This window comes from Hippopotamus amphibius, chromosome 9 (assembly GCF_030028045.1).
Source record: "Hippopotamus amphibius kiboko isolate mHipAmp2 chromosome 9, mHipAmp2.hap2, whole genome shotgun sequence".
Lineage (NCBI taxonomy): Eukaryota > Metazoa > Chordata > Mammalia > Artiodactyla > Hippopotamidae > Hippopotamus > Hippopotamus amphibius.
The window spans coordinates 112,568,711-112,592,613 of record NC_080194.1 but is presented as its reverse complement, the minus strand read 5'-3'; the positions used below and the strand labels follow the sequence as shown (position 1 = coordinate 112,592,613).

The following is a 23,903-nucleotide window of genomic DNA, read 5'->3' as shown; positions in this document are numbered from 1 at the left end:
TCTCCCGTCTTTCCAGAACTCAGACTCCTTTCCTACCTCAATATTTAGCCCTCAGTACTTAGCCGCTTTCCTTTTTAACTTTTTATTTTGAAATGATTCAGACTCAGGAGGTTGCCACAAAAGTCATCTTGATCACCTCCCTGAGCAGACAGTAACCTTCACAGTGCCGGGCGTGTGAGAACTGAGGAAGTAGTGTCAAGTGGATCTTGCCAGCAGATTTGACTTTCAGGCTTGTAGAAATTGTTTGGCCTTCAATCCTGTGGTGTTAGCAATTAGAGCTTTAAGAGACTCTCCACTTGAAAATTCCTGAGTATTCTTGAGGCAGGAACAGACAGATGTCAGGAGTCTGGGTCTGGGATACTGCTCAGCAGATGGATTGTGCTCGCTCAGCTCCTTGGATTGTGGCCTTAGCCTTAAATCGGGGGTCATAGCACTAGCCAGAGGGCTCCTTTAACAGGAAGGACAATTGAGAGCCAGCAGTGTGGGGATTGGGGACAGCAGAGGAGCCGGTACTACAGGGTCGAGGGTTGGGGAACTCCTTGTGTGTAGTGGGGAACCAAGCTTAGGCGATTCCAGGTAAAGAATGCCCAGGAGGGTGGGTGGGTGGGTGGATACGGGAAGAAGAAGAAACTGAAGGGAGCAGGAGCCAAGCTTTCCAGGGCGCATCCAGCACGTGCCTCAGGGTGGCAGTGTTGCACAGTGGTGCTGATTCCTTGTAGCTGTTACGTGCAGGATCCTTAGACCTCACTGCAGCCTGCTCAGGGTAAGAACCTGTCAGATGTAGCCTTGATGTCTGTTCTCTCTCCCCACCCCCAGCATTTGAGGGGAAGCAGGCCCATCCTGTATACCCTTTCCCTGAGTGAAAAGGTGAATCCCTATGTGGGAAGGCTTCTGCAAACCTGTTGCAGTCTGAGGCGGCAGAGCCAGATCCTCTCTGTAGCAGTGTGCGTCTAAGTCTAATACGAACCTGAATTGCTTGGCAAGATGGTTAGCATGTGGGTTCTAATTCAGTGTGTAGGTCCCTGGCGATGCTCTAAAGTTCCACAGAAACTCCTTTTCTGCTAATTCCCCCCAACATCTCTGTGAAGGGGAACTTGATTTTATATGAAACTTCTTGTGTAGATAGTTTAAGCCAGGAGTTAAGGAAAAGATCACTCAGGGAAGGGTCCTGCATAGGGGTTTTTGTTCTAATTAGCATAGTTCCAACGAACATTGCTATTCTGCTTTTTCTCTTTTCAGTCTTGGTGCTTAGACGTTTGGGCAGAAAATGTTGATTGTTTCAGATGCTATTTTATTTTAAGCCACTGGGGAGCTAGGGATAAACATCCTGGAGATCATTGTTGACACCAGTGTGTGCTCGCTGTGGGCCAGTTGCTGTTAGGTGATGAGCTATGTCCTGTTACCCCTACTTTATAGATGGGGATGCTGAGGTACAAATTGGCCTTAAGTCTCATAACTGGGCCGTGAGGTGGAGCAGGGATTTGAATCTATCCTTTGGCTGCAGAAGTTGTGTCCTTAACCACTATGCTGTGGCTGGTAGAACTCTGAGCCTCACCTTCCTGCATGTGCCCCTTCCCCCCCCCAATAAAAAGGAAAAATAAAGTCCCCAAGAAGTCTTTAAACTGTTTCTTAGAACCCTTTTCTGGGGACTTTCCTGGTGGTCCAGTGGTTAAGACTCTGCCCTTCCAGTGCAGGAAACTAAGATCCCACATGCCACTTGGTGCTGCCAAAAAAACAAAAAAAACCCCTGTCTTTTGCTTCAGGCCTGCACTGGTTTTTGTAGCTGCTCTGAGCATCTGCTGTGCAAGGAAGTGTTAGCTATGGCTCCATCTCATGAGAAGCATTGGGTTCCTATGAAGTTTTAAAAAAAATCCTATTAGACACTAGAGATACACAATACCTGCTGTTATTTTCACATGCAAGGCACTGTACAGAGGTTGAAAAGATGTCTTTTTATGGGGTTCACTAATGAGAGAGTCTTGTGTGAAAACAGACATGGCAATATGGTTTGCTCTACCTCAGGGACACAGGTGAAAGTACCACGAGCCCAGAGGAAGGCCGCCTGTGGGCGTGCTAGGGCAGGTGGGTTTCAAGGTGTCCAGAGTTAGGGGAGCAGTGTGCTCTAGGGCATGGGGTGTGAGTAAGTAGTGTTGGAATCGGGGGTGTGTGAAGAAGGTAGGAGAGGTTGGATTGGGTCATTCAGGGTCAGGCTGGAACGGGAGCTTAGGTGTCCTAGTGTTAGAAGGGAGTCCATTTCCATCATCAGTTTTGATCACTCAGGCCCTTGCAGGTAGTTGACTAGAAGCAGGGAGATCAGGAGGCCTGTTGGGGGTAAGACATGAAGTCATAAGCCAGATGTGGGCTGTGAAGTTGAAAAGGTAGGTACATTTGGATGTAAGTTGGAAGATGGACTAAATCTGAGCTGTATGGAACATGCTAGGGTTTCTTGTTTTCTGATTAGGCTGCTGCTAACTGCTGCTGTTGCCATATGTCAAGATACAGGGATGGTAAGAGGAAGACAGTTTCAGTTTGGGAAATGGTAAGGTTCTTGCAGAACATAAGTGAACAAACAGGTTTCAGGGATTGAATAAGGCTTGGTTTATAAGATTTAAGATGACGGTAGAAAAGGGCTGTGAGAGGGTAGGATGGAGGAGCAGCGGCGTTATTTTATGGGGTGGCTGGCTAAAGAAGATGAGCCCACGGGGTCCTGAGTGTATGGGCTGATTCCTGCTTTGGGGGAAGCTCTGCTTTCCTCCTGGAGTCCCAAATAGCATTAGGAGCAGTCCCATGTGACTGGAGCCTTGACAGTGGCCATCAGCTTAGCGTCTTGGTAGCTTCCTCCTACAGCAAACCACGTGTTTTCTCCTGTTGGTCTGACGATGCGGTCATCAGAATAGGGAAATGTTACACTGTGGGTGGGGGAATAAACACTGCATTTGTCAATTCTTGGGTCTAGGGAGGGTACTCCAGGTGAAGCCTTCACACACAGCTTTGTTCTTTCTGGCTTGGTGTATCACTGCGTGGCACACCTTCTACTCTCATGCCTGGGTCCCCGAGTCCCATGATCTGACTCCTAAGGATAGGACATCCAGCCTCCTTGGGCCTGCCTGTTGCTTTGCATCCACCCCCTGCAAGCCAGAAAGAATTTGGGTGCAAAGTGTACTCAGGGTGTGGTCATGGGATCTTGGTTCCCTAACAGCCTCTGGAAAGGCTCCCTGAGGGCTGTTTCTGGAAATAAATACCTCTATTTTCTTTTGTTGGCACAATTTCATCAGGAGAAGGAATAGCTGCTAGAACTCACTTCCTAAAGTTGCTTTTGTGGTTCACATGTGTTCTGGGCTAAGTGTAACCTATAACCCCTTCTTGCAGGGGGTGGGGGGTACAGGGAAGCCTGCTGGTGCCAGTTCCAGAAGGAACCCTGGGAATACTTGGTGGCTTGTGCTCTTCTGTCATGTTTAGATGATACTCTCGTCACTTTCCCTGGAAATTGCTCTAATTTTGCAATTTTTTTCCTATGAAAAAGTGAAAGAGAATCTTCGTAGACTAGTCTGTTTATAAATGCACCTGTCAAATCTGGCCCCCCACAGTTCCAGGCCCTTTGTACATACCTTTAAGTTTTAGACTTTGGCCACAAGGCTAACTTGTGTTCACAGGTCTCAAGGGCAGGCCCTCTGGGGTGGCATTGAAGGAGCCACCAAATGGTGAGTGAGGGACTATTCCATGGTGACTGAGGCAGGAAGGATGAAGTGTTTGGGGAGCCTGCTGCCCCAGAAACGGGCAGAGATTAGAGATTCATCTGAGCCTCTGTGGCGCTTCGATATGTAGCTCAGCTCCGCATGTGCTTCCAGGCTGGAAGTAGGAAATCACACCAAGTACAAGCTGGTTTTTCATATATTATGTGAAAAAAAAAAAAATCAGACTCCAGGTAAGTTGGCTGCAACAGCCAGGGCTTGTCTATGGGGCTGCTGCTGGGGAAGACGCCTCAGCTCTGCTCCAGGTCAGCCACCAGGTAGGGCTGGGTGTCCCTCAGGGCCTGGAGGAGCAGATTCTTGCAGGTCAGGTTCCAGGCTGGAGCAAAGCTGAAAAGCTTCCTCATCTTGGTAGAACTGGTGCTCTCTGCCCGCACCTCCTGGTACTGCTCCTCTGTCAGAACCTTCCCGTACAGGGCGTCCAGCACCCCATCCACGTAGGTGACCCGTGCAATGAGGGCTGCCCGATGCTGGTCCACAAAGTGCAGTGCTGGGGCGAGAGGGAGGAGGGGGGATGAGTGGGCACCCAGGGTGGGTGCTGGCGCCTGTCCCTGTTGAGCACTTTGCGTTCTTCAGCAGTTGCCCTGAGTGCACCCTTTGAGGGGTGGTGGTCAAGGCGGGCAGGCCACCGGGACTCTACATGGAGTGGGACGAGTCTCCCTTACTCCTCCCAGCCAGCCTCGGCCCCAGCAGGTGTGTGTGTTGGTGGGTGGGAAACTTTGTGCTCTCTGGGTGCCCTTGGCCTTGGGACAACAGATAGGCTGTGCAGGGGTATGGTGGGGCGGGGCTGGTGAGGTGCCCAGGTAGGTGAGGTTGGGTGTTGAAGGCCTTACCTGGCTTGGATGCTGTTTGGAGAGGGGCCTCGATCCCGGCTGGCTTGGTTCCAGGGCCTGTAAGGAAATGTTAAGTGGTGTCTCCACAAGTCTTTGTGGGGGTTGGGGATCTCCTGGTCCGGAAGCCAACGTCAGCACCAAGCACAGGAAGCCTCCCCAGCAGGAGAAGCTTTTTATTAAAAGATAGGAGGAACAGGAAGCGAAAGTGCCTGGAGAGGGGCGTATGTTGGGGTTGGGAGGAGGGTGTAGATGCGGGGATACTGGTCTGGACCTGCGCAGTGTGGAGGGGGCACACTCACCCTTGTGCAGAGTCTCCTGCAGCTGCTTCGCCACCTCCTGCATGCCCATGTCGCAAAGCACGAGCGCTGTGAGCTCGGAGCCATAAGCATCCAGATAGTAGCTGACGAGCTTGTCGGTGAGGTCCACGGCATCCATGGGCAGCAGCGTGCCCCGTGGGATGCGTCCGTAGCCTTCGCGCAGCGGCACTGAAAGCAGCTTCATCTTGAACTTCTTGAGTTCGTCTGCGGTCAGGTGCTCCAGTGCAGCCAGGATAGCATCGCGCGTGCACCCCATGGTTCTGGGGTCTCCCGCTGCAGCTGCTGCTTCCACTCACTCGGGGTATCTGCTGAGCAGGAAGTCTGCTCCAGGGCGGGACCTGGAACTCCCCGCCTTCTCTTAACTCCCGCCTCTGCCCCAGAACATTGCCCTTGGGTGTAAGGCTCGAAACTACCCTGTTCCTATTCTCTCTTGGCCGTTGGGGGGCGCCCAGGTCACATCCTTTGGTTGGTCTGTGAGTTGGGACCCAGCAGCCTGGATGGAAAAGAGCTCATGGGTGGTGCCTGCCTTTCCAGGCTTGGGCTAGCTAGCACAGATCAGGAACCTGGTTTATGGGAGTGCTAAGGCTTAGAATCGTGGAAGTTTAGAACCCTGAAATCTCCACGTTTCCCTAAACTTTAGCATCCTCTCTCACATGCCATAGAAACAGAATCGTAGAATCCTAACAGCGAGAACCATTTAGCTTCCCAAATACTGGGGAGAAATGAGATGTCAAGAAGAGGGTAGAGATAACTGTGGGCTTAGTATATCCAAGCTTCAGTTGCCTTATCTATAAAACGGGGATAGTAACACACACTTATCCACTGAGTAAATATTACAGCATAACATGGACTACCTGATGGCGACTGAAACCATGCCAGATACTTCCTGGGAGAGCCAGAATTTGGTCCTCCAGGAACTGAACTTCTTGGGAAGTGATGACAAGAGACACTTGCAGTGGTTGAGAAAAGTATTGACTGGAGGGAAAGTCATGGGTAGAGAGCTGTTCTGGGGTCAGGGGGCTTGACTCAGAAGAGCAGGTGAAAGGTGGTGTAGGTTGGCATTGGAGACCAAGTGGTGCCCAGAATCCTTAACTTGCCCTTAGCATGGCTAGGAAGGCTCTGCTGGTCTTGGAGCTCACCAGCCTTTTATACCACACCCTGCCCCCACTCCATCTCTACGTTCCAACCACACTGGCCTCTCAGTTCCTCAAATGTACCAGGCTCCTTTGCGTCTCCAAGCCTTTGCACACACTATTCCCTCAACCTCTTCTCTCACTCTTTGCCTGACAAACTCAAGACTTTAGGTCTTAAGTTAAATGCTACTTCCTCTGGGAGACCAGGTTTAGAATCCCTCCAGTGCAAAACCCCTGCTACTGATTTGTAGCTCTTGTAGCAGTTGTGACTAAATTGTAACTAACTCTGTGTATCTGTTTAGCATCAATCTTCCCTGATAGGCTGTAAATATGCCTGTCCAGCACCTGCAGCATCCAGAGCTCAGTGAGTCTTTGTGGGATCAAAAATGAATGAATGGACCTTATGGCTCAGGGGGGTTAGCAGTAACTGAAGGTGTGCCTTACATATAAGCGCTTCAGAAAAGGCAGCTTTGGGAATTCCCTAGCAGTTCAGTGGTTAGGGCTCAGTGTGGGCCTGGGTTTGACCCCTGGTTGGGGAACTAAGAGTCCACAAGCCACACAGAGCAGCCAAAAAAAAAGCTTCCAGAAGCTGAAAGACCGTGGACTTGAAGCCATACAATCTCCAGTTTGAGTCCCAGGTCTCCTTCCTAGGCAGTTATTGGGAATCCTACATTTTCCCCTCTCAGCTGGGTTGTAACAATCACCATGCCTTCTAGTGCTGTGATCCTGACATATTGGACGTGTATTCATTTATTGGGCACCCATCTCCCCACCAAAACCTGAGCTCTGTGAGGGCAGGGACCTTGCCTGGTTCATTGCTGAATCTTCAACATCAAGAGAATGCCTGGGACATAGCGGGTGCTCAGTGAAGATTTGCTGAATGAAGCAATGACTGAGACTGGGTTACCTGCAGCATGTTGTACTCACGAGCTCCCAGCAGAGTGGCGGGGCCCTGCTCCCCATCTGTGTGTGTGCTGCCACACACGGGCTGGGTAGTACTGAGTGCCAACATCCTCACCATGGGTGGCACTTGTGGTCCAGCAGCCAGTGTCCCCTGGCTCATGGCTCTTTATCCTTGTGCCTCTTCACTGGCCTTCGTCCTTTCAGAAGCTCCATAGCGTTTTGTGCACTGTGGCCAGAAGGCTACATCTTCCTAGCCCAAACACTGGTCCTGTCCCTCCCCTGCTTGAAAACCTCTTATGACCCCTCAGTGACCCGGAATCAAGTCCACGCTCCCTCGCTTAGCCTTTAAGGTCCTTGCCAACTTCTTCGGCAGCACCTTCTACCCTTTTGGCCTCTGGACCTCTGCACGTGCAGCACCTGCTCTCTGCTTGGCCTCTCTTTCATCCTGATCTGCTTGATGAGTTCCTGCCTGTCCTCCAACACACGTTGGGAGTCATTGTTTCTAAGACTTAAGAAAATTGAGCCCCTATGTGTAGGCTGTGATCCTTCATATGCATTATTTCTAAGCCTTACAACAGTCCCTTTGGGATAGGGAATAGTAGCCCTATTGTACAAGTGAGAAGACTGAGGCTCAGAGAGATTGAAGGACTTGCCCAGTCTGGCTGCTGTCTAACTCTTCCCAGTTGGCTTTTCTGTCCCCTCTGTGCAAAATGAATTATTCCTTGGCCATATTGGTCGGATGCCTCTATGATGTCTTTCTCACAGTGTTTATCATACAGTGTGTCTTGTCACTTTGCTTTTCTGACAGACTGAGGGCTCCTTGAGGACCCTTTCAGGTCCATGGCACCCAGCACAGGGCTTGGCACACATCCAGCCTTGATAAGCCTTCATGAAATGACAAAGGAATCCTAGAATCTAGAATCATAGAAAACTGCTCTTTTCACATTTGTTGGAATCTTAGAAGCTTTGGATGTTTGATCCATGGAATTTAAAAAACGATTGCCTGATTCACACCCCCCCCCCAAAACAAACAAACAAACCAACAAACCAGCAGGGATCCCCTTGGCCATGCTTATGGCCATTTGACTGTGTCTCCTGAATTCTTGTTTGGATAGGGTGGCCTTGGCTTTATGTAAAACCAATGTAACACATCTCAACGGAACCTTTGGGGCTTCAGGAAATTGTGCCTGGGGGTGTGTGTGTCATGACTAGGAGGAGATGGTGGTCTTCTCACACTCGCCTTCCTGGAGGCAAGGGAGCTGAGGATGTGTGTCGTGGCATGACATGGTGACCCTTCCCTTTTTCCTGCTTGTCACTACCCAGGGCCCTTCCTCTTGGGACCACTTGCCCCTGGTGACTGACCAGTCGCATTCCTGCTCACACACATTCAGAATGAGACACAGAAGATCCAGGCTGTGATTTTTCACCTGACATGCCTCAGCTCACACTAGCACTTCAGTGTGATGTCACAGGGAGCCAAGGGACAAGGGGTGGAAGTGCAGGAGCATCCTCTCAAAGCAGTGGAGGCCTCACTCCTGCAGTGGTTTCAGGCTGGAGGTCAGAGAGGACAAGTGACACCTTTGGGCAGGTGGACATTCTCTATGAGCCCACTGTGGACGCTCAACTCAGAAGGGATCAAAGTTTTTGGAGAATCTATTTTATTCTAAAAAGATGTATCAACTATATGTACAATAAACAACAAGGACCTACTGTATAGCACAGGGAATTATACTCAATATCTTGTAATACCTATGGTGGGAAAGAATCTAAAAAAGAACACACACACATACACACACGTATAACTGAATCACTTTGCTGTGCACCTGAAGCATTGTAAATCAACTATAATAAAAAATTTAAAAATTAAAAAAAAAGATGTATTAAGGATCTACTAAGGCTTCCCTGGTGGCACAGTGGTTAAGAATCCACCTGCCAATCCAGGTTCGATCCCTGCTGCAGGAAGATCCCACATGCCGCAGAGCAACTAAGCCGGTGCGCCACAACTATTGAGGCTGCGCTTTAGAGCCCGTGAGCTACAACTATTGAGCCCATGTGCCGCAACTATGGAAGCCCCACACGCCTAGAGCCCATGTTCCGCAACAAGAGAAGCCATGGCAATGAGGAGCCTGTGCACCACAACAGAAAAGTAGCCCCCGCTCGCCGCAACTAGAGAAAGCCCACGTGCAGCAATGAAGACCCAAGACAGTCAATAAACAAATAAATTTATATATATATAAAGGATCTACTAGATGCCCAACCTCAGGATAAGTGCTGTGGGAGACTAATAATAGTAACAACAGCTTCCCCTTTTCAAATTTGCTATGTTCCAGGCACTGTGCTAAGCACTTAACAGGCATAATCTCATTTAATTCTCCCAGCAACCCCATGAGGTGTGTGTGTCTATTCCACCTTACAGAGGAGGAAACTGAAGTTTTCAGAAATTCGTCTGGAAGCCTGCACTGATAGTACATGAGGAAGTACAGACGAAGCCACCTGACTCCTGGGACCAAAGTCCAACCTACATCCTCAAAGTCCCACTCTCTGTCTTCAGAAATTGACAGATTGCTTGGAGAGATAATGTATGTGGAAATGTATGCCTCCTCCAGACTGTTGGAATACACCCCTAGGAGGGCAGATGGTGCAATACTAGGAATGATAATATTAACTTCCTCCTCTTTGCAGAATGCTCGAGAAACTTACAAAGCACATTCAGAAGATTGTGGACTAGTGGGAAAAGCAGGAGATGAGGGGAATCAGACCCACTCAGATTTGATTCCCAGACCCTCTACCTCTTAGCTGTGTGACCCAGGGCAGTCGCAGCCCTTCTCTGGGGTCTGCACTCAGCAGCCCATAGGGAATCAGTGCCCTGAGAAGAACAGAGGCTTCTCTAGGGTACCCCAGGGAGGTAGACTCAGAGCTGGCTTGTCCTTGGAGACTGCAGGGTGTTTTCCCCCTGTAGAGGTGGGCAATAGGAGCCCTGGGCAACTCTCTGGGAAGCTGTGGTAATCCCTTCTCCCTTGACCCCCCTTTTCTGGGGAAAGTACTCAAGAGTTCTGAGCTTTGACTCCTGGCAGGAAAAGAACCTCCAAGTCTCACCTTAGACCCACCTTCTTGCCCCCCGGACTAGGCCAGACCGTTATCCGTGGTAAGATGCTTTCTGGGTGTGACTGGACTCCCCCCCTCCCCCCAACAAGAGTAACTGATTGCTGGAGCCAGATTGCACCTCCTGGGGTCAGAAGACCATAGAATGCCAAGTCATTGGGCAAATCATTTAATCTCTTTTTGCCTCATGGCTTCCTGTTAAGATAGGAACAACGATGGGGTTATTATGAGGTTATAAATGAGGTTATGAGGTTATAAATGGATTAAGAATTGTGAAGTGCTTGGAAAAGGGCTGGTACAGAGTACGTACTTTTGTCATTGTTAAAAGTTTCTTAGCCTCGGTTTCCCAATCTGTGAAATGGGGATGATGTTATTGACCTCACAGGGCTGTAGGGAAGATTCATGGGAACAATTAGTAGTAATAATTGTAATAATATCAATATCAATATATGTTGAACATTTTCTATGGGCCTGGCATTGTTCTAAAAGCTTTCTATGAATTAGCTTTGTTGAGTCTTCATAACAATCCAATTGTCTCGAAAATAATCCTGACATGATCCCCATTTTACAGATGAGAAAATCATGTTGGGTGACTTGCCCAAGGTCACAAAACAAGGAAAGAGCAGAGTCAAGATATGAACCTAGGGACTTCCCTGGTAGCACAGTGGTTAAGAATCTGCCTGCCAGTGCAGGGGACACATGTTCGACCCCTGCTCTGGGAAGATCCCACATGCCAAGGAGCAACTTAGCCCATGTGCCACAACTACTGAGCCTGCGTGCTGCAACTACTGAAGCCCAAGTGCCTAGAGTCCATGCTCCGCAACAAGAGAAGCCACCACAATGAGAAGCCGGCACACCACAACGAAGAATAGCTCCCATTTGCCACAACTAGAGAAAGCTCTTGCACAGCAATGAACACCCAACATAGCACCCCTCCCCCCACCAAAAGAAGATATGAATCTAGTGGTGGCAGTCACCACTTCCTAAGCCCCTGAGTGCCAGCATGCTGTCCTTGCTGTTTATGTAGTATATTATATTATGTATTTCCATCCTCATAACAACCCTACAGGGATGGTATTATTCTTCCTACTTATCCCTATATTGTAGCTGACGATGCTGCAGCCCAGAAAGGTAGGTGATTTTCCTGGAGGCACCCAGCATGAGCTTGTGACACCAGCATTCAGAAACTGCTTCTGCAGTGGCCCCGATCGGGGAATTTCTGGATTCTCTTTGCATTTATCTAATACAGGGAGTTCTCACCTCCCACAGCACTTATCACTCCAGCCGTTGGGAAGCTCTCCCTTAGAACAAGCTGAAATCTGCCCTCTCTGAGTTCTGGGCCTCAACAACACTAGTCCTCACCTCCTCCTCCCCTGGACATGGTTTTGGGCCCCTTCTTGTCCTGTAACCTGCTGTAGACGATCAATGTCCCCTTCATAGGTCAGAGGTCAGATCTGGCCCATCTACAGAAAGGGGTTGAGTTGACTGTCACCTCCCTGTCCTGGGCACCCACTCCTAGTGACCAAAACCTTCAGCCCTAGGCTGGCAGGGGTGGGAACTCCAAGTGAGACCTACATTCGGGATGTTGACTCTCTGAACCGAAGTGAAGTGGCTTGTGGTTTCAGAGACGAGCTCCAGATATGCTCTCATACCCACCCGCCTCCTGTTTGGGGAAGCAGAACTTCTCTGGATTTCTCAGGGTTCTGGTAAAAAGCCCTAACTTCCTCAGACTCTTCACATAACCAGGAAAATTAAATCTGTAGTCATTTGTAGACTTAATTGTTCTGATCCAAAAGAATGATAAAAGCTCACTTATCTTTCCCTGAGAGGCCCAAATGATTACTGCCTGAACAAAGTTCCTAGGTTAAGACCCCAAGGTGCCAGGAAGCCTGGAGCAGCTCCCTAAATGGGCCAGCATGAAACATGCAAGAACTTCAAGTGTTCGAGAAGGAATGAGCCCCAGAACTCAGAGACAAGTCATAAAAGTGGAGATGTGTTAGGAGCTATCTGGCTCCTGGGGAGATTTATTGCTAAAAAGATGGAGTAAGAAGATCTTTAAGGGGAGCTTTCCTGGTGATCCAGTGGTTAAGGCTCCACACTTCCATTGCAGGGGCCACAGGTTCGATCCCTGGTTGGGGAACAAAGATCTCGTATGTGCAAGACGTGGCCAAACAAAAAAATACCCAAAGACCTTTAAGGAGGGAAGGGGGACAGCTGCCTCTTTCTCCTTTAAAGCAAGGAAAATAATTCTTCCTCACCTATGGGGTGTCTGGTTACTCTCATGGGACAACTGAACTGGCTTTTTTCGAAACTCAGACTAACAGAGACAGAGAGTGGTCGAAGGAGAAATGAACAGATCCAGGAAAAGGCTGAGAGGCCAGAAAAGAAGGACAGACATACAGAGTCTGTGTGTTTATTCATTCATTAAGTATTGAGCACCTGCTGTGTGCCACAGACTTTGTTCAAAGTCGGAGATGAGCAGTGAACAAAATTTATATTCCGGTAGGAAGACACCAACAAGAAACCAACATGTAAAATATATCATGTGTCAGACTGTGATAAATGTTATGGAAAAAAATAAAATGGGGAAGGGAGATGTAAGATTTAAAATCAGGGCATTACCACCACATTGTAAATCAAGTATACTTCAATAAAATAAATATTAAAACTGAAAAAAAATCAGGGAGTTAGGAAAAGCCCCACTGTGAAAGGTGACATGGGGTAAAAATCTGAGGGAGGAGAGGGAGGCAGTCATGCAATAACTGTGGTTTGAAAGAGTTCCAGGCAGAGGGTAGATGTGCAAAGGCTGAGACTAGAGTGAGCAGGGAAAGGTGACCAATGACTAGGGTGTGAGGACTTTGGTTTTTATTTTATTTATTTATTTAAGAATTTATTTCCTTATTTATTGGCTGCATTAGATCTTCACTGCCCACTTGCGATGGCTTCTCTTGTTCTGGAGCACAGGCTCTAGGCGCTTGGGCTTCAGTAGTTGTGGCACGTGGGCTCAGTAGTTGTGGTGCACGGGCTTAGTTGCTCCACAGCATGTGGGATCTTCCCAGACCAGGGATCGAATCCATGTCCCCTGCATTGGCAGGTGGATTCTTAACCACTTCGCCACCAGAGAAGTCCCCAGGAGTTTGCTTTGTAAACTGAGATTTGAAGGATAAGCCTTGAGTCTCCCAGAGCAGAATCGAGTTCTGGGCTGCAGGCTATGGATTTAATTCATTCATTTATTCAGCTGTCCCTCTATCATTCATGTTTCAAGCACTTAGGGAGGTCTGCTTTGCCCCCGGGCATGTGCTGAACACTGGAGACACCAACAGGGAAAAGACTCTCCCTTCAGCCCTGCAGGAAAAAAACCTGTCGGGGTTGAGGGAAGTTCTATCCTCCTGCAGGTGGAGAGAATACTGCCAGTGTGACTTTGTAGAGCCTGAAGCTTGGGGAATAAGTGGGTGACAAGCTGGGGAGGGGCCCACAGGCAGGGAACTCAGGAGGCTGGAGACTGCGGAGGTGGGGGTTGGGGAGAAGAGGGAGACTCCGATCCATCATGTTTCTGTCTTTCCGTGGTATGAGAGGCCCTGTCTCTCTGCTGGCTCTGAGCTCTGGCTCCAGGCTGGGCAGGGGAGAGGACAGTGAGATGGGCCAGGACAGGTGGCCTTGACATGTGATGCTTGTTCGCTGACTGCTCAGTCCTCACTTTTAGAACAGTTTCCAGAAGTGACGGGAGGGGATGGGCAGGGCAGCTAAATATAGTTCTTGGGCCAGAGCTTGGTCTGGGAGGGTCTGTCTGCTACTCACTGCGTGCCCATCACCCGTGGTGTCCCATGTCCTTACTCTGAGCTTGTCGCTTCCTTCTTGCCTCTCTTCAGACACAGCTGTGACCCACCTACAGTTAGGCCTGACCTTGGCTGGGCCTCTGGGGAGTCGCTTTTTGCCCAAGATCTCTAACCAGACCTGTGAGTCCTGTGGGTCCTGTGGGCCTGGGGATGTGGGGGAGGGGAGGGCTGCTGGTCCTGGGGAGGTGAGAGGAGAGGGGGTAGGGGCTCTGGAGAATTTGGGGTTGGAGCTGAGGCCTGGGGCTTTCCCTGGGCAAGGGACCTTGGGTAAGACCATGTTTGCAACCCAGCCTTGTGTTTAGGAACTGGGATTGAGACTAGGTCCCTGACAGGGGCTATTTGGGGGACCGGGGCTGAGAACTGCAGTTGAGGCTGCCTTTGGGACTGAGAGGAAGTCCCCTTCCCCCACTTGGCCAGAACCAGAGTCCCTTCCTGTATGAGATGAGAGGCCCATAGGCTGGGCCTCCTCCCTGGGGGTCTGCAGACCCGGGCTGGGGCTGGGCCGGGATTGTGGCCCCGCTGAGCCTCCCTGACCGACACCTCCTCTACCCAGGGCGGCCATGTCTGCTGCGCCCGGCCTCCTGCACCAGGAGCTGACCTGTCCGCTGTGCCTGCAGCTGTTCGATGCGCCTGTGACGGCCGAGTGCGGCCACAGCTTCTGCCGCGCCTGCCTGGGCCGCGTGGCAGGGGAGCCCGCGGCGGACGGCACGGTGCTCTGCCCGAGCTGCCAGGCACCCACGCGGCCGCAGGCGCTCAGCACCAACCTGCAGCTGGCGCGCCTGGTGGAGGGGCTGGCGCAGGTGCCGCAGGGCCACTGCCAGGAGCACCTAGACCCGCTGAGCATCTACTGCGAGCAGGACCGGGTGCTCGTGTGTGGCGTGTGCGCCTCGCTCGGGTCGCACCGCGGCCACCGCCTGCTGCCCGCCGCCGAAGCCCACGCGCGCCTCAAGGTGCCGGCCCCGCGCGGCCTCCGGTGGGGGGCGGGGTGGGATGGGATCGTTGGACTGGTCGGGGCCGGGCCGATCTCAGGGCACCTGGAGTTGCGCGGGGGACGCGTGTGGGGCGGGGGGGCTAGGGAATGGGGGGCTGGTGAGCTGAAAGCGGAGCCGGGCGGAGACCTGAGCCTTGGAGCGCGCTCCGCGGCGCAGCCACAGAGCGGAGTCTGCCTGCGGAGCTGGGGGCTGAGCGAGCACTGAGTCGCTGCCCACGGCCCAGGCGCGCAGGCTCGGCTGCGGGGCCTCGGCCCGGGTAAGAGAGGCCGGGCTGGCCGTGGCCGCACAGCTGCTGGGCGGGGGCCCCCGCGCGCCTGGAGCCACCGAGCTTGTGCCGGCCTGACCGTTACCAGATGGGGCCAAACCCTAGGGGACCCGGGAGGCTGAGACACGCCTGGGCACGCACCTCTGTGCACAGGCCCAGGTTGGCACCGAGACCCAAGTCCAAGCTGTTTTCGTGGTTGGAGCTGGAAGTCCTCGGCGCTTCCAGAGCCCACACATAGTTGTGTGCCCGACGTTTGCGATCCTCAAGGGGGTCCAGCAAAGACACCTGGACATTTGGCAAATGGAGACGCAGGAACAGCTGGCTCGGCTGTCATACGTGTGGCAAATTACACACATGTAGCTTACAGGAGGGTACGTGTATCCACAGGCCCAAGGAGGTCTGTCACAAAGCATTGATAGGGTGGTTGGAAGAATGAACGACAGGTGCAGGGGCGGGAGGAGGCGGGGTCTGGAGGCGTGGCGCGATCCTCCATTTCCGGGGTGGAGAAGCTGCCAGCGTCTTCTCGCTACTGCTGTTGGGGAGGGTAATGTTTGCTCACAAACATCAGCGTTGCAATGCTCTTCTCCGTGGCCTCCAGACTCCTACAGGGGGTATACCCCGCCCTTAGGCTGGTAGTCAAGCCTCCTAGACTCCCCCAGGGGCCCAGCCTCACCGTCCCTTCAGCTCCACCCTTGCACAGTTCAGCCGGATGCTGGCTGGTGGTCTCCTAGCCCAGTGCAGGAGCCTCCTCCTCCCAGGAGCCCTCCCTACCCCGGCTCACCTCTGCTGATAAACCCCAAACTTCCAACCTCATCCATCTTTATCTACGAAGAGAGAACAGAGTCCATGAAATGGGACGGGGCACCAGGTGGCCCAGGAGCCTTAAGGAGGCTGGTGGGGTGGGATGCAGTCTGCCAGGGTCTGCATCAGCCCAACCCTAAGTCACAGGGAGGGGCTGGCATGAGGTCTGAAGAGGGGCGGGAATCCCTGGAAGGAGCCTAAAGAAGGAGGGGGGCAGGAAGCCTGGGGAGTGACGGAACGCCTGGGTCCTTGGGGAGGAAGAAGGGCTGGGTCCAGAGACCTCGCACTCAGACTCAAGAATGGTTGAATGGGATCTGTTGGGTGAGGGGGGGACTCACAACCCCCCGAAGCCATGCTGCCTCCTCTTGCATGCCTGGCAGTAGAAGGAGACCAGCCTGTCGGTGAGATCTACCATGCTCCGTGTCGTCGAGCACTGCTCCCCACACCTCCTCACTGCGGGATGTTCCAAAAGCCTTTGTGGAGCCCCCAGCCTCTAGGGTGGCATTGTGCTTGGTCCCAATGGCTCAGCCCTGTTGCCCATGAACTTCGGATGCCTGAGAGCCACCAGGCCCACCCTGTCCTGCAGCAGGTGGGGCTGTTGCCCCAGAGAGATTGACCTGGTGGCTGGCTACAGAAGCCCATGGTCCAGTTCTGATGGGGACTCATCAGCAAACAGTGCCTAGAGGTTCTCCCAGTTTCCTTTAGGGGGAGGTGGGGAGGAGGCTGCCAGTATGTCACAACCACAGGTAACACGGGGATGACTGTTCCCATTCTGCAGAAGAGGAAACTGAGGTTGGAAGCCACGGGGGCAGGACTGGAACGGTCTGATTCCAGGGCTGTGCACCTCCCAGCAAACAGTGGCTTTGGCTAGAGGTATTAGGAACCCTCCTGCACCTGCATTTCAGGAGTCACAAACTGATAGACCTAGAGTAGGAGCTGGCCCACAGATGTGTTTGGTTTGTCCATGCAGAAGGCATTTTTATTAAATTGCCTACCCCCAGAGCCCACCGGTGTGCAGGGAGGCCGATTAGGGTGTTTTGCTAAGGTTCTGCTTTTAGGTACAGGGTGAAGGCCAGGAATAGGAGGAGGTTGCATTTCTTCTTTACACATCCTTCGCTCACCCCTGAAAGCTGCTGTGTGCCAAGCCCATACCCCGCCGGTGGAGGAGACCAAACCACATCTGTGATGATCAGCCTCGCAAAAACCTGTGCTGGGGGCTGCTGCTTGCTGAGGGGATGGAATCAGGGAAGGCAAGGCTAGGGAGGACTCACCTAGGTAGACAATGGGAGGGTGAGGCATTGAACCACGCCTGGCAAGGGCTCGAGAGCAGTGAGTGTGTGTGGGGTGTGGTAAGATGGCAGCCTGGCCGGAAGAGGAGCTGGCGCTGAGGCTGAGACAGAGGGGGGCAGGTGAAGTCGGGGAGGTGTGGGTTTGGTGGGGGACGTGGGTGGCAACATCACTGGTTTATGCCTCCCCCCCCAGACACAGCTGCCACAGCAGAAGCTGCAGCTGCAGGAGGCATGTATGCGGAAGGAGAAGAGCGTGGCTGTGCTGGAGCATCAGCTGGTGGAGGTGGAGGTGAGGGGCTCCCCACGGCACAGCCCAGGGACTGGCGGTCCAGGCTGGGGGTCCCCAGCCAAATGTGTTTGCCTGTCTTCCCCCACAGGAGACGGTGCGTCAGTTCCGGGGGGCAGTGGGGGAGCAGCTGGGCAAGATGCGCTTGTTCCTGGCTGCGCTGGAGGGTTCCTTGGACCGCGAAGCCGAACGTGTGCGGGGTGAGGCAGGGGTCGCCTTGCGGCGGGAGCTGGGGAGCCTGAATTCTTACCTGGAGCAGCTGCGGCAGATGGAGAAGGTGCTGGAGGAGGTGGCAGACAAGCCGCAGACTGAGTTCCTCATGGTAAGCACTGGAATGCTTCCCTCTCTGCCCTTCAGCCAGGGTTCAGGCCTCAGAGACCTCATTCCATTGTCAGACAGGGACCCTGAGGTCCAGAGACCTGGCAGGGACAAGCCAGGGTCACACACCAAGGAGGGTGCCCCCCAGGACAGCCGTTATGGTTGTTTAGGTTGGGCACTGCACAAGGACACTATATCTAAGTGGGCACCATTCATATCATAGACCTTGTAGGTGTGCATATTTATTGGGACAGTTTTTTACCAGGTGGAATTAGTTTCTTGAGGAAGGGGGTCCTTTTTTCTAATTCACACAGCAGTAAAGGGCTAGGGGTGGCCTTGAATTCTGGGTTTCGTCTTTTCTGATTCTTCCTGACCCCACACTCAGTATTTCTGTGGTCTGCTCCATCCTCAGAAGTCCCCAGTGTTCCCCTCTGCCTGCTCATCTCCATTCTCTTTTTCTCTCCTTCCAGAAATACTGCCTGGTGACCAGCAGGTGAGATCAGCTCAGCTCTACCCCTTTCCGACCTTGCCCTTGTCTGCCAGGGACACTGGCTGGTTCACCCTCTACTCCCATTCAGTCCCCTGCGATTCCTCTGCACTTTGTATGGACATAGGAATGAACCTGACCTGTCCTTCTCCCCAGGGACCCCCCAGACTGGTGCTGGAGACAGACAGGGACACAGGACACAGGAATCACTCAGTGCTGCTGTGGAGGGGGTGGGGGAAGGGCAGGCTTCCTGGAGGTGTGCTCTGTAGAGTTGGATGCTGAAGTAGTGAACAAGAGTTGGCTAGGTAAAGACTTGGTGGAAGAGCATTGCAGGCAGAGGGAACAGCAAGTGCAGACTGCTAAGAGGGAGGGAGGATGAAGCTGATGCAGCAGGAGGGGCCAAACTGTGAAGGGGAGAGGAGCTGGACCTTATCCCAACAGAAGGCTTTAGAAAAAATTCCAGTAAAATATATGTAACATAAAATTTACCATTTTAACCACTTTTTTTTTTTTGGCCGCACTGCATGGCTTGCAAGATCTTAGTTTCCTGACCAGGGATTGGCAGTGAAAGCACAGCGTTCCAACCACTGGACCACCAGGGAATTCCCCATTTTAACCATTTTTAGTGTACATTTTAAGTTCAGTGGCATTAAGTACATTCACGTTGTTGTGTAATCATCATCGCCATCCATCTCCACAACTTTTCGTCTTCCCCAACTGAAACACCAGCAGAGGAGGTTTTTTTTTTCTTTTTTAAATACATCTTTATTGGAGTATAATTGCTTTACAGTGTTGTGTTAGTTTCTGTTGTACAACAAAGTGAATCAGCTATCTTTATACATATATCCCCATATCCCCTCACTTGTGAGCCTCCCTCTCACCCTCCCCATCCCACCCCTCTAGTTCGTCACAAAGCACTGAGCCAGTCTCCCTGTGCTGTGCAGCCACTTTCCACTAGCTATCAGTTTTATATTTGGTAGTGTATATATGTCAATGCTGCTATCTCACTACGTCCCAGCCTCCCCTTCTCCGCACACCCCCACCCCCGTGTCCTCAGGTCTGTTCTCTATGTCTGCATCTTTATTCCTGCCCTGCCACTAGGTTCATCAGAACCATTTTTCTAGAGTCCATGTATATGCGTTAGCATATGTTATTTGTTTTTCTCTTTCTGACTTTCACTGTGTATGACAGACTCTAGGTCCCTCCCCCTCACTACAAATAACTCAATTTTGTTCCTTTTTATGGCTGAGTAATATTCCATCAACAGAGGAGTTTTAAGCCAGGGTGTGATTAGGTGGTGGGGAGGTCCTGGAATTCCACCATAGCCCCTGTCCTCCTCTCTTCCGGATATTCCCGCTTGCCCTCCCCCCACCCCGTGCCTCCTCCAGGAAGTCCCCTCGTACACATCTCTCCCCTCCTCCCCACGCCCAGGCTACAGAAGATCCTGGCAGAGTCACCACCACCTGCCCGGCTGGACATCCAGCTGCCCGTCATCTCAGATGACTTCAAATTCCAGGTCTGGAGGAAGATGTTCCGAGCTCTGATGCCAGGTACTGGGAGGGGCTCTCTCTGGATTTGTGTTTGTAACTGAGTGGTTGATGGCAGGCCCTGGCCACGTACAGAGAGGCCTCCCAGTCCCGACTGGGAAGGTCATCCAAGATGGTGCCCACTAGGGCTTCCTAGGTGGCGCAGTGGTTAAGAATCCACCTGCCAATGCAGAGGTCACGGGTGCGATCCCAGCTCCAGGAAGATCCCACATGCCGCGGAGCAACTAAGCTCGTGTGCCCAAAAAAAAAAAAAAAAAAGTTAAAAAAAAAAAAAAAAAAAAAGATGGTGCCCACTGCCTCTTTCCCCCTTTCCCTGCACCCTCAGCACCTGTGCTCAGAGAAGGATCTTAAAGGGCAAGGGGTTCCAGGTGGGTGACTGCCATGGAGAGGACACTGCTTACTGAAAGGATGCTGGCAGCAGGGAAGGATGCAGCCTGGGTTGGAGCCTTGCGTGATCCTTGACCCATCCCTGCCCCTGCTGGTCAGTGGAGGTGATAATCCCTGCTAACTGGGGGCTGAGGACCTGCAGAGTTGGAACCCTGGGGTCAGACACTGACTCTGGCCTGTGGCTGGGGAGGCCCAAGAGCTCAGCCTCCTCTCCCCAAGGGCTAGAGCACATTGGGGCGCTACAGGTCACAGAGCTCCAGGACATGTACACGTGGCTGGTGCAGCCCTCACTGGTGGAAATGGAGGGACCTCTGTTTTATACAAGAGAAGACTTAAGGCCCAGAGACTGGGTCAAGACTGATGGAGGTCACACAGTGGGATGAGATAGGGCCTGGCCTAGGACCAGGCTTCCTGACTGTCTCCTGCTCTGGGGCTTAGATGGGGAGTGACATGCCTCCTATCAACTTAACCCTCCCCACAATCCTGGAAGGAGGCAATCATGGCCTCATTTTACAGCTCAACAAACTGAACCCAGAGAGGTGTGGTATTTGGCCCCAGCCAGTAAGCAGAGAGGGGCTGACTTCCCAGAGATGCTGGGAGGGTTAGAGGAGACCAGGCTGGCCCACAGGTGGGTTGGCAGAAGGCTCGCGGGAGCCACACACGCAGGGCCTGACCCTCCTCCCTCCCGTGGCAGCGCTGCAGGAGCTGACCTTTGACCCGAGCACGGCCCACCCGAGCCTGGTGCTGTCCTCCTCGGGCCGCCGCGTGGAGTGCTCGGAGCAGAAGGCGCCGCCGGCCGGAGAGGACCCATGCCAGTTCGACAAAGCGGTGGCCGTGGTGGCACAACAGCTGCTGTCTGAGGGCGAGCACTACTGGGAGGTGGAGGTGGGCGACAAGCCGCGCTGGGCGCTGGGCGTGATCGCGGCCCAGGCCGGTCGCCGAGGCCGGCTGCACGCGGTGCCCTCGCAGGGCCTCTGGCTGCTCGGGCTGCGGGAGGGCAAGATCCTGGAGGCTCACGTCGAGGCCAAGGAGCCGCGCGCCCTGCGCACCCCGGAGAAGCGGCCCACGCGCATCGGGATCTACCTGAGCTTCGGCGATGGCGTCCTCTCCTTCTACGACGCCAGCGACCCCGACGCGCTAGAGCTGCTCTTCGCCTTCCACGAGCGCCTGCCCGGGCCGGTGTACCCCTTCTTCGACGTGTGCTGGCACGACAAGGGCAAGAACGCGCAGCCGCTGCTGCTCGTGGGCCCCGACAGCGGCGGGGAGGCCTGAGCCGCCCCGTCGGGTTTGGGGAGGGGTGCGGGGCCCTGCGGGCTTGGAAGGAGACGCGTGGGGGGAGCTGAAGGCAGGGCGGAGGGGATTGGGGACGGGGGACTCCAAGCGGTCGGAGAAGTTGGGGGTTGGCATGAACCAGCCAGGGGGTGGGGTGGTGGTGGGAAAGGGAGATCTGAAGTCAACGGGGGAAACTCCACTCTGAGAACCAGGAAGCTCAAGGGTTCCGGGAAGAGGTAGAGATTGAGGAAGAGTCAGGGGCTTGGATTGAGGATTGAGGGGAGGAGCCCAGGCACTCCCCTCCCCCTTGAGGGCCTCGGGGACCCAGGTCCTGACTCACTATAGCAAGAGGCCTTCCTCTTGGTGATTCTCCAGCTGGAACGTGCATCAAAACCACCTTTTCAAAGCACCTAACAGTGCCTTGTTAAAGCACAGATGGCTGAGTTTCTGGTTCAGTAGGTCAGGGGCAGGTCAAAAATGTGCCTTTCTCACAAGTTCTCAGGGACACTGCTGCTGCCTGTCACAAGCGGTATCACACCTGAAGCATTGCTGACTTAGCCATCCTTCGGCTCAGTCAGCACCCTGTTGTACAGAGTCAGTTATCACGTAACTATCAGCGATGAGGCATAGAAAACCCCAAATATATCCCTCCTTTGCAACAGCCATTTAAAAACTGCCAGAGCCTATGCTGGGTGGGTAAACTGACCCCCAATTTATTGCCCTTTGCCTGCGTGTCTCAGACATGGAGGAAATCCCCCAAGTTGCCAACCGAGAGAAAGAGCCCGATGCCAGCCCTGCTCTGGGCCCTGCTGCTTGTGGAGCATAGAAGGCCAACCCCCTCCTCATCACCACCCCACCCCCTGAGTTGCCTCCTTAAAAGCCAACTTTTTCTTATCCCAAAGTCCATTTCTTTGGTTCTGGAGTAACCACTGAAGCCAAGAGTGAGAGTCTCTTCCCTGGAGGGAGAGGGTTTTGGGGATTCAGGCAGGTGGGACCGGAGGCTGCTGCCCCTCTCATCCTAAGGGAGGATGAAGGCCTGGAGCCTTTCACTGTCACCGGTGGGGCTGCTGCTGGTGTGTGAAAAGGCCTGGGGCCCCCTGGCAACAGTGGGAATTTTCTGGGGGTGGGGGGATGAGAGGAAGGTGGGCAGGGTAGAAAGGCCTCAAGGCCTTTGGCCATCAGACTGGGGGTGCCCTCCTGACTGCGTCTCCCAGAGAAAGGCCTGTTGGGCCCTCACTCTGGGCCACAGAAAAGAGGATTCATTCGGGAAGCTCTTTCATGCTAGAAAATAAAACCATAAAGTAAAGGGATTGTTTGGTTGTCTAATCCAGCAACATGAATAAACACTGCTCTATTCTGACTCCTTCCTCATTAAATCTGTGTGAAGAGATGAACGACCTATTGCTAGGCAGTATCCTCTCATGGCCCACTCAGCCTGCAGTCTTGACTCATCAGATCTTTCGAAAAACCCAGATGTGGTCATGTGATTCAGTTGCTCAAAACTTTTAAGGACTCCTAGTTGCCTGCAGAAGGCAGCCCCCAGTCTTTGGCTTGGCTGTGTCGTGCCCCTTGTGGGTTCTTAGTTCCCTGACCAGGGACTGAATCTGAGCCCCGGGCAGTGAAAGCAGAGTCCTCACCACTGGACTGCCAGGGAATTCCCCTCTCCAGCCTCACCTTGTGTCTCGTATACAAGAACGTCTACACTCTGGCCCTACTGAACCCTTGGGGTCCCTGTGCCTCCCACGTTATGCAACTCTCCACTAGGAATGGCTTTTCGCTCCTCCGCTCATCCTGCAAGACTCTCCAGAAACACCACATTTCTTAGCTTTTCTTGATTGCAGCACCTCCTTACGATGTGCAACCATTGCACTGAATCCCCGTCATGGGTGCCTGGGGAGGGCTGGTGGTACCCAAGAGCCCCCAGCCCTTTTCTAGGAAATGGGTACTCTGAGAAGAAGATGCCAAGAGAGGATTAAATGTGCAAGGATGTTTTTTTGAGGGAAGACACTTGTGAGAGAGAAAATGGCACTGTCAGATTGTGGTGCCCATCTGACCCTGAGTGAAGGAGAGAGGGAAGGGTGGGTGGACGTGTCCTTGACTGCTGTGGGGACTCCTCCAGAGAGCTGCCCCCGTGAGGGGCCCTGGGTGTCCCTGAGCCTGCCATTGTGTCCCTGCCATGCTCGGTCGTTGGCTGGGAGCAGCCTGCAGGAACTGGGCACAGGTGCAGGGATGGGTGTCACGGCTCTTCCACTGCTGCCCTCAGCCATTTGCTCCATGAGTTGGAGTTACAGTGGGAAACTTCCTTTTCACAGCCTTCATGGGTTCTTTCTGCCTAAAGTTACCTTGGCTTGGGCTGTGTGCATTGAGGGAAATGACTTGGTGACCT

The 23,903-nt window shown here is 52.9% G+C and overlaps 2 protein-coding genes across 2 annotated transcripts; one reads left to right on the top strand and one right to left on the bottom strand.

Moving 5' to 3' along the window:
* Positions 1-3,884: 3,884 nt before the first annotated feature.
* On the bottom strand, positions 3,885-5,201 carry PYCARD (PYD and CARD domain containing). The gene is made up of 3 exons (XM_057750568.1): positions 4,882-5,201; positions 4,583-4,639; positions 3,885-4,239 (listed from the first exon to the last, which is right to left on the bottom strand). Exons 1-3 carry the CDS (start codon positions 5,153-5,155, stop codon positions 3,983-3,985), a joined length of 588 nt encoding a protein of 195 aa, XP_057606551.1. The 5' UTR covers positions 5,156-5,201; the 3' UTR covers positions 3,885-3,982.
* An 8,627-nt stretch (positions 5,202-13,828) lies between these two features.
* Positions 13,829-21,517, top strand: TRIM72 (tripartite motif containing 72). The gene is made up of 7 exons (XM_057749816.1): positions 13,829-13,993; positions 14,427-14,823; positions 17,414-17,509; positions 17,598-17,828; positions 18,295-18,317; positions 19,743-19,861; positions 20,940-21,517. The coding sequence occupies exons 2-7, from the start codon at positions 14,434-14,436 to the stop codon at positions 21,515-21,517; spliced, it is 1,437 nt and encodes a 478-aa protein (XP_057605799.1). The 5' UTR covers positions 13,829-13,993; positions 14,427-14,433.
* The last annotated feature ends 2,386 nt before the right edge of the window (positions 21,518-23,903 follow it).